The 10,299-nt window shown below is 38.8% G+C and overlaps 1 protein-coding gene and 1 non-coding gene across 2 annotated transcripts; one reads left to right on the top strand and one right to left on the bottom strand.

Moving 5' to 3' along the window:
* Window positions 1-4,828: 4,828 nt before the first annotated feature.
* Window positions 4,829-7,374, bottom strand: LOC110865190 (cytochrome b-c1 complex subunit Rieske-4, mitochondrial). Its single transcript, XM_022114411.2, has 2 exons — window positions 7,077-7,374; window positions 4,829-5,717 (listed from the first exon to the last, which is right to left on the bottom strand). Exons 1-2 carry the CDS (start codon window positions 7,255-7,257, stop codon window positions 5,080-5,082), a joined length of 819 nt encoding a protein of 272 aa, XP_021970103.1. The 5' UTR covers window positions 7,258-7,374; the 3' UTR covers window positions 4,829-5,079.
* Window positions 7,375-8,256: 882 nt separating this feature from the next.
* Window positions 8,257-9,439, top strand: LOC110865189. Its single transcript, XR_004860493.1, has 3 exons — window positions 8,257-8,751; window positions 9,211-9,217; window positions 9,331-9,439. It is a non-coding gene; the product is annotated as an uncharacterized LOC110865189 (transcript).
* Window positions 9,440-10,299: the final 860 nt, after the last annotated feature.

Genomic DNA, 10,299 nt, shown 5'->3' with positions numbered 1-10,299 from the left:
AACCATATCTCTAATAAAATGCAAATCAATCTCAAGATGTTTGGTCCGCTGATGAAATACCGGATTTGCTGCAAGATAAGTGGCCCCAATGTTGTCACACCAAACTGTTGGTGAACAACTCAAAACAACATGTAACTCCCGTAATATAGACATAACCCATCTCAACTCAGCAGCTGTATGTGCAAGAGCACGATACTCAGCCTCAGTACTCGACCGAGCAACAACATGTTGTTTCTTGGAACTCCAACTAATCAAGTTGGAACCAAGAAACACACAATAACCAGTAGTAGACCGTCGATCATCAGGGCATCCAGCCCAGTCTGCATCAGAATAAGCATGAATATCCATACTAGAAGATCGTCTAATACTCAAGCCACAAGTCAAGGTACCTTTAAGGTACCGTAAAATCCTCTTGACTGCCTCCCAATGTCTGTCAGTAGGAGTCTGAAGAAACTGAGACACCTTACTAACAGCATATGCAATCTCAGGACGAGTCAAGACCAAATACTGAAGAGCACCAACAGTACTACGATACATAGTGGCATCAGGTAAAGATATACCCGTGTGCCGAGAAAGCTGTCTACCAGAAGCAACAGGAGTAGATAAAGGACGACACTGAGCAAGACCAGTGCGCTGAAGAAGATCAAGCAAATAACGCTGCTGAGAAAGATGAAGAACATCATCAGAGAAGGTAGCCTGAACTCCCAAGAAATAAGAAAGCTGCCCAAGATCTTTGAGCGCAAATCGAGAATGTAAGCGCTCAATCAAATGAGTAACAAAATCTGAAGAACTCCCAGTAATGATGATATCATCGACATAAACCAATACATAACACATCACTGAATCTCTACTATAGACAAATAGAGAAGTGTCAGAAACACACTGAGAGAAACCATCAGCAATAAGAGCAGAAGAGAGCTTGGAGAACCAAGCTCTGGGGGCCTGCTTCAGGCCATAAAGTGCCTTCTGCAGAAGACAGACATGATGTGGTCTAGAAGCGTCAACAAAACCCTGAGGCTGTGACATGTACACTGTCTCAGATAAGTCACCATGAAGAAAGGCATTGTTGACGTCAACCTGCCGAATAGACCACCCACGAGAGAAAGCAATAGAAAGAACAATCCGAATAGTGGTAGGTTTGACCACTGGACTAAATGTCTCAGTATAGTCAATACCCTCAGTCTGGTGAAAACCCTTTGCTACAAGTCGTGCCTTGTAGCGACTCACAGAACCATCAGGATTTCTTTTAATCCTGTAGACCCACTTGCAACCAACAATGTTGGCACCAGTGGGAGCCGGAACCAAACTCCACGTTTGGTTGGCATACAAAGCATCCATCTCAACACGCATCGCATCCCACCAAACAGACCACTGCTGAGCCTGACGAAAAGAACTAGGCTCTGTGGTGGGAGCAGTGGTGGCATGAAACACCACATGATCAGGAAACTGTCTAGGCTGGCGAGTATGGTCACGAGAACGAGTAACCATAGGATGCATAATAGGAGGGGAAGAAGAAGAAGAAGAAGAAGAAGGAAAAGAAGAGGGAGGAGGAGGAGGGGGGGGAGGTGGAGGAGGAGGAGATGATGATGAATCAGAAAAAGAAGTCGAATGAGAAGAAGAAGAAGGTATAGAAGAAGGAGAAGCAAAAGATGAAGGAGGAGGAATGAAAAACGGAAGTGAGTCAGAAGAAACATGAGAAGGAGAAGAGGAAGAAACAGAAGAAGTACGAGGAATCTCAAAGATCGTCTCAAAAAATCGAACATGTCGAGACGTATATGTGCGAGACGTGTGAGGATCATAACAAAGATATCCAAGATGAGATGGAGCATATCCAACAAAGATGCAAGGAATGGATTTAGGTGAAAGCTTATCCATTCTAGTATCACCAAGAAATGGATAACACAAACACCCAAATGTGCGAAGAAAAGAATAATCGGGTGAAGAACCGAACAATGTCTCAAAAGGTGAAGAATAGTGAATAACCGGTGAAGGCAACCGGTTAATGAGATAAGCTGCGGTAGCATAAGCATCATACCAAAATTTCTTTGGTAGATGAGAATGAAACAACAAAGCACGAGCAACCTCAGAAAGGTGACGATTTTTACGCTCGGCTACCCCATTTTGTGGGGGTGTGTAGGGACACGAGATACGATAAGCAATACCAGACTCGGAAAGAAATCGAGCCATGGGTCCATGAATGAGCTCAGGAGCACCATCACACTGAAGGTGTTTGATGGTGCATGAGAAAAGGTTCTCAACAAGCGGTTTGAAGTGACGAAACGAATCAACCGCCTGAGAACGATGTGTAAGTGGATAAATCCATGTGAATCTACTAAAATCATCAATAAACGTAATGAAATATCGATAACCATCACGAGACAAAACAGGAGAGGGTCCCCAAATATCACAATGAATCACATGTAATGGTACTATAGAGTGAGATACAATCGAATCAAACGGTAAACGTGTAGATTTCGATGTACTACAAGCAACACAATGAGAACACATGGATTTATCTAAAGTACGTAAGAATGAAAAACGAGCCATAACTCCATCAGATGGATGTCCTAAGCGAGAGTGCCACGTCTCTCGAGACACAGCTGCAACAGCAGTCAACGAATACAGCTGATAGGGACTACCACGCGTGTGGTGGATGAGCTGTCCTGTGAGACTCTGAATAATCAAACCAACATGAGAAAAAGTAATAGTAAGTGGATGATCAATCACAAGCTGAGTAATAGATAGTAAGTTCTTGGCTAGGCCAGGAACTACTAAGACATGTCTAAGTGTGATGGTACTACTAGATAAGCGCAAATGGGCAAAACCAATGTGAGATATAGCAAGAGATGTACCGTCACCAATAACAACCCGCTCAGTACCGGTATAAGGAACCGAATCAAAAACAAGTGATAGCTCACCAGTCATATGTGCGGAAGCTCCTGAATCTGGAATCCACGAGTCAACCAAATCGCATGCGGATGACAAGTCGGCTACAAGCCCAAAATGACCAGCAACACCAGAATTTGTTGATCCTGTAGAAACATTTGAATTCGCTGGTCCAGAATTCAAAACACTAGAAGGTCTAGCTCCTGACACAGTAGCAGAATGGGTCCAGTTTACAAAATGATTTGGGCCAAAGCCTGATCCAATATTACTATCACTGTTGTTTGGGCCAGGAACACTAGTAACACACGGACCCGGACCAAGAATACCACTACCGTTTGGATAACCCGAAATATTTCCCCCAAAATTATAACCTGGTAAAGATTCTCCAAATATGCGTGAGTCAATTTGACCTGGAATATTTCCCCCAAAATTAGGAACCCTAACTCCAAAATTAGAGTCCCCAGAACCATAACAAGCAGCAATATTCGCACTGTAGCCTCTAATCCCTTCAGTCGACCACCGATTTGTTGATTGTTGATTGAAGCCTCCTCGATGATTGCCATATCTACCACCACTTCGACCACCGCGTGGCCTCCATCGTCCACCACGTCCACCAGAGTTCGAATTAAATCGATGGTAACAATTATTAGCACGGTGTCCAGGTTTGTCACAGATTTGACACACAACTGTTGTTTGAGAAGAAACATCAGTGTGTGGAGGAGGTCGAACAGTCATGGCTGCCATAGCAGCGATTGGAACAGAGTGTGAGCTTTGATCTTGTTTTAGACGAGATTCAAAGGTTAACAACTTGGCTCTGAGTTGAGAGAATGTAGGTTTTGAATCAGAATTTTCAATATTGGTAACAAACATTCGAAAATCAGAGTGTAAACCATTTAGGATTTGTAATATCAGACTTTGCTCTGTAATTGGATCACCCAGAGCAATCAACTGATCAAACAAATTCTTTGTCTCATCACAAAACTGAATCACTGACTTATCTCCTTGTTTTAAGCAATGAAACTGTGTTCGAATATAATTCTGATTAGCGAATACCTGTTGTGTAAACAGTTCTTCAAGCTTCTGCCACAACTCTGCAGATCTAGAAGTATCTCGAGCCAAATGAATCATTGATGAAGACAGATTTGCAGAGATAAAAGCTGATACATATGCATCTGATTTGTCCCAAGCAGTTCTCGCTTCTTCAGACTCTGGTGGATTACAATTGATGTTAAGATGTTGAAGAAGCCCTAACGTCTTCAAAATCAGTGTTGTTTGGTGCTTCCAGTTCAGGTAATTCGTTTCATCAAGCTTAATTGGCATGAGATTCATAACATTCTGAAATGGATTAGAGTTTGATGCAGCAATTGTTGAAGATTGAGAAGTCGACATAACAAAACAGATAAGAGGATAGAAAGCAGAGAAGAAAAACGAAGAAGAAAGAGATTGGGAATTTGGCCGGAAACAGACCGGAAACTTGATCGGAAAAGGAGAGAAATGAAGAAAGGAATCACAGCTCTGATACCATGAAAGAGATGGTTCAGGCTATCATTGATACAGAAATGAAAGGTACAATTACATACAGTAAGCTGCTCTATATATAGAGGCTAAACAACTAACTCTAACCAACTCAACTATCTCTAACCAACACAACAACTCTAACTAACTCAACTAACTCATAACCGATACATATAGACTCAAATATATCTCTAATACTTATACTTCTCTACTTGAATTTAGTTTAGTTTGATCCGTACATACATCAAGAGAAAGAGCTTGAAAAGTTCTAATTTTCAAAGTTGGTTTACAAAATGTTGGTATTTACATCTTAAAATTTGTTAATAGTATATTTTTCGTAACCTTATCGAAATACAAATTTACAATTCAACAATATGCAAGTTTTCAAAGTTGGCTAGCCTGGAGTCAAACTCTTTAACATGATACGTGTCAATTGTATGTTATACGAGGATATTAGCTTGCGGAAGAAACCAGTCCTGGAATCAAAATGAGAAATTGGGAATCACAACAACATCAGTTATTCCCAACACATAAAACACCTTATGCTGCCTTATTCAAAACTCAGGGGCAGCACATACAAAATTCTGATACAAATTCAAAGAAAATTTATAACAAAATTAAACCAATAGTCATGCTTTATTGCAGCACTCTTTATACTAACCCTTGCTTATAGCATTCTCACCCTATCAGCAACTTATTGTCACCCAAGAAGCTATAAGTAGGCACCTCAAGATTGTAAGGAGCCGGACCCTTCCGGATTCTTCCAGATATGTCATAGTGGGACCCATGGCACGGGCAGAACCAACCACCAAAGTCACCTGCATTCGGCAACGGGATGCAACCCAGATGGGTACATACCCCAACAACTATGAGCCACTCTGGGTCTTTAACCCTAACCGCATCCTCCTGTGGGTCCCTAAGAGAGTTCACATCAACACTGTTGGCTAAGTTGATGTCGTCTTCGGTTCTACGCCTGATGAAAACTGGTTTCCCACGCCACTTGACTGTGACCGTGGTCCCGGGCTCGATGCTTGTGAGGTCAACTTCGAGGGAAGCGAGGGCAAGAACGTCTTTACTTGCGGACATGCTGAGAACAAACTTGAGTACCAAGAGACGGATAAGTGATGCGTAAACGAAACGCCCACCAGTCAACACGAAGTATGCAAATGCGCGTTTGCTGGGGTCACCGGGTGGATATCGTTCGTGGTTGTACTCATCGTAAGTGATTTTGGATGTTGGGTTCTGAATGGCGGCAACGGTAGGAGGGACTTGAAAACCTAGGTCGTTTGTTGGAGCAACTGAACCAGTAGAAAGACCTGTAGCCATAACATGAAAGTCAAATAGTCAACACCCAAATAAAAAAGTAAGAAACAATGTAACATAGAGCACTCAACTTTTTTTTCATTAGTAAAATCAACAAGTTGTTATTACTCAACCTGTCCAGCCAGGCCATTTTTGTAACCGCTGTATAGTTACCATAAGATTTTTTTTAACATACAGCTAAGACTACAAAAAAACATACACCATGCCTCCTTGTTCTTATGACATAAAATAAAAAAACTTGTTGCTTCATATGATATTATATTATTATTACATGATAAATTGAAAACATCAACGAGGCTCTTAACTGCTTATGTTTCTTACATTAGCACACAGTTGGAACTAAGGAATGCGGACATTGCTAACGAATGTGATAAAAAAAATGAGAAGAAAAACGACTGCACTAACCACTCGTACAACACCAATCATATAAAAAATGGTTTGATTATTTCCTCACAATATTTGTGCTGAAACAGCCAACCACGTACTGTTTAGCTGACATAAAATTTGTCAAAATGTATACCAACTATGATACACATACATCTTAACAGTGTCTGCTTTGTTAAACGAATCAGGCAACCATGACCATCCATGTCATGAAGTATATTGAACCACGCATAGTTATTTACGCAGTATATTGTTGACAGCAATCTGTGTTTGTAAATAAAATAATCAACCAAACAATTTATAAGAAACTGCATACCATGCCGCACGACCGCATTAAAATTTGCCAAAAATACTAAGTCTCAAAGTTTGGAAAAATTATACGGAAGTGTGCTAATACTTTAGATAGAATATACGTTATCGGTGCTTCTTTAAACAACTGGAAACTTAACTTCTTAATCAAGCCTAAATACGCTAACGTGTAGCTTAATATAAACACAAAAGTCACAAAGAAATATAAATAGCAAAACAAAAGAAATGTTTGCCACGTATCAACTTCTTTCAGCCTTTTTACATCTTCATAGGCCACTCAAAACTCTAAAAACAGAGAAACAAACATATATCAGTCATCAGGCGGTGATCTGAAACATATGTATACAAGCAAGCCTGTGTCTAAAATATCCGATAACAGAATAAAAAAATTCAAAAAAATCCCAGCACAGAAAATATACTTGAAAAAATCGCAATAATCCATCCGTATAGGAATCTAAATCATCAACATCTACAGCTAAATTATCTAAAGCTAATTACCAGGTGAACATATAACACGTTCTAGAACCGTGTAAATATCAATTAACTGTCAACAAAATCCAAATTCGCTAAACGCATCTACACAAAACCGTAAACAGCAAATGAATTCAAATGAATCGATATCTAATTACTACATAATTGAAAGCGTTGAAACAAGTGACCTCTGATATGTTGAAGAAACATGGAATTGAGGTAAGATGGATTTGAATCGGAAACGGATCTGGAATCATCCGACGTTGAAACGACGCCGCATCCGGTAATTGAATTGCGAGAGATGATGGCGGATGAAGCCGGAGTAGACGACCACCATGAAGAGCATCTCCTCCCGGCGACTCGCAACATTTCGTCGATCTCAGGGCTCCGATTTAGGGTTTCTGCGAAAGGGGAAAAATGCGAATAAGAGAGATCGAAAGAGGAAGTCGTCTGATTTATTTATTTTTCTTTTTTCGTTTGCAATAAACGGTGAGAATGATATAGATGGCTTTTATTTTATTTTATTTTATTTTTATTTTTTTAACTAATTTTAGGTCCACCGCTTAAATAGTTGCACTTCCATAATTTTTGCAGTAACTTCAACCTTTTATCGAACAATTATTTATCAAAGAATTCGTTTAATGGGTTCACTGGTGAGATCAGTTAGACCATTTTATGAGCCAGATAACATAATAAAATTAAGAATTAAAGAGATGAAAAGTGTATAGATTTTGTTAGCATTACTAGTAAATTAGATTAAAAGAGTCATCTCAAATATAAATATTTTTTTTTTGAACGGATCAAATATAAATATTACATGTATATGTCCGAGCTATGATGACAGATAAATTAGTAATTTTACTCATAGTTTGTATCATACGTCCCCAAGTTTAAAACAAATAACTTAACTCCACTCATAGTTTGTATCATACGTCCCCAAGTTTGGAACAAATAACTTAACTCCAAATCATCTAGTGTCACACATTATCTTTCTTAACCTAACTTTAATACTTGTAATTTAACTCCAAACCATTTATTATCACAAATAAACTTTTAACTTTCTTAACCGAAGTTCGGCCCGACCCAGCTGCACAATTGATTTGGCCCGATCTAATCTGTGAAATTCATTTAGGCGCTATCGAACATTTTGTAGTCCAGTCGCAAATCTATATCTATATCTTCTATATATATAATATATGAATAAGGTTTGGGACACGTGTCAATTTGTGGTGCAACCTCAATAGATTTTTGGCGGGAAAATGTGGGAGACATGTTATTTCTACACGGGATCCGAATGGAGAAAACCATACCCGTATATTTTGACCCGGGTATATAATGAACAAAAAAACCCTAATCATTCTAATCCTCATTTTCACACCGTCGTCCCAAATTGAGTACACCATACATTCAGAGCCCTAATCTTCCAGCCTCCATCGGCGTTATTCTACAATCGATGAACTAATTTTTATCTCCATTATTCTGGCCGTTCACTCCATTTCACAAGGATTCAAGACTTCATAACCACCAACAATCGCATCAACAATCATCAAGAATCAACATAATCCGTGTTAATCATTGATTCTTGCTTCCAATTTCTGATTCTAGGTATGTTTTTTTAACGTTTACGGTTTTTTTTTCCAAAGTTGTTTAGAGTTTTGTTGTTTTATCGATTTGCAAACCCTAAATCGATTTTTTGTTGATGCCTGAGGATCTGCCATATATATTTTCCTTGATATTCTCCATCGACCGATGATTATGAGAAACCCTAATTAGCGTTCAGCTTTCTCATTCTCCATTTGCATCTTCTTCAACTAATTGACAACGGTGATTGCAAACATCAAACATCGATTTCACATCTTCAAGGTACAGTTTTTCTTATCACTGATTGCTTTCATTTTTTTTTCTTAGCAAGGAATCAAATTTTTGATGTTGTTTTTATCATTAGATTCATAAAACATAGGTTGGTTTAGTCGATGCTAAACGGAGACGAGAGGTAACATACAGTAAATTTACGTCAAATTTATTTGTGTTTTGGGCGTATGATTGTATCCCAATTGAATTTTATCATGTGTATAATTGATCTAGGGTAAATGGTGTGAGCTTGTGTTCTTAATTGTTGATTTAGGGTTGATAATAGTTCTATCCATGTAGTTGATTTGGGTTATGGCTTTTGATCTAGGGTAAATGGTGTGAGCCGTCATGTAGATACCATCATGCAGAATTTAATTTTGTTTTAATGTTATATTTCTTCCAAATCAATTGATATGTGGGCAATGGGAGCAATCATGGCTGAATTGTTTACGCTTCGACCACTTTTTCCAGGTTCAAGGTGTGTGAAATCTGCGTCGTTTTATCTCCATCGTAACAGCAACGTCAGTGTTCAATAGATTTCTCTTGAATATTCTTTCAACCGAACGCTTGCTTTTTCTTTGGTGTTTGCAGTGAAGCAGATGAAATACATAAAATTTGCAGTGTGATAGGCAGCCCAACAAAAAACTCATGGGCTAAAGGAATTGAGCTTACGAGTGGTACCAACTATCTGTTTCCAGAGGTTAGTTTTCTTTTATATTTTGGTTTGGTTTATTAAAATTCCTGTATTTATAATTACAAAATAATGGTGCATGTTGATTTGCTTTGTCTTAGCAGATTGGTGGTGTAAATCTTTCTGCATTGGTACCATCTGCAAGCAAGGATGCAGTCAATCTGATTTCGGTAAGCATTGGTTACTATGCTTTGCAACCGCCACAAAATTTTAAACTAAAGATGTTAATTTTTCCATTGTTTTGCTATGTAGTTGCTTTGCTCTTGGGATCCGTGTAAGAGGCCAACAACATCAGAAGCTCTTCAGCATCCTTTCTTTCAGGTAAAACTGTTGCTGCGTCCAACAATATTTAAAATAATTTGTAAGTTAAGATAATCTAATATTTTTATTAAATGTGCAGAGCTGTTACGGTGTCCCACCATCTCTTCGTCCTAAATCAACTACTAATGCTAGGACACCTCAGTCTGGTTTGATCTATTGGTTGTTTACGCTTTTTATTCTCTATTGCATAAGATGGTAAATTTATAATTAGTTTAGTTTTTTCAGTAGCATTAAGCGGGAGGAGGGTTGCGGACACGAAATGCGCGAAAAAGTATCATGCGTCTTTGCCCAACTCAAAGCTAGCTGGCAAAATAAATTCATCTGCCAAAGTGTATGCTCCTCTAAATTTCGGTATCAAAAATATCTTTGTTGATATTTGATATTCGCCTGTTAAAATTGACATACTTACAATTTAATTCATTTAGGCTGCAAAGTTCATGAGCTTAGTTAATTCTTGAAAGGGACTGAGTTTGAATTAAATATTCGTCGGTTAAAATTGACATAATTATGATGGAAACATGGCCAAAGTTGTTGAAGGCCATCGTAGG

This window comes from Helianthus annuus, chromosome 6 (assembly GCF_002127325.2).
Source record: "Helianthus annuus cultivar XRQ/B chromosome 6, HanXRQr2.0-SUNRISE, whole genome shotgun sequence".
NCBI classification, from domain to species: domain Eukaryota; kingdom Viridiplantae; phylum Streptophyta; class Magnoliopsida; order Asterales; family Asteraceae; genus Helianthus; species Helianthus annuus.
This window is presented reverse-complemented; position numbering and strand designations above follow the sequence as displayed.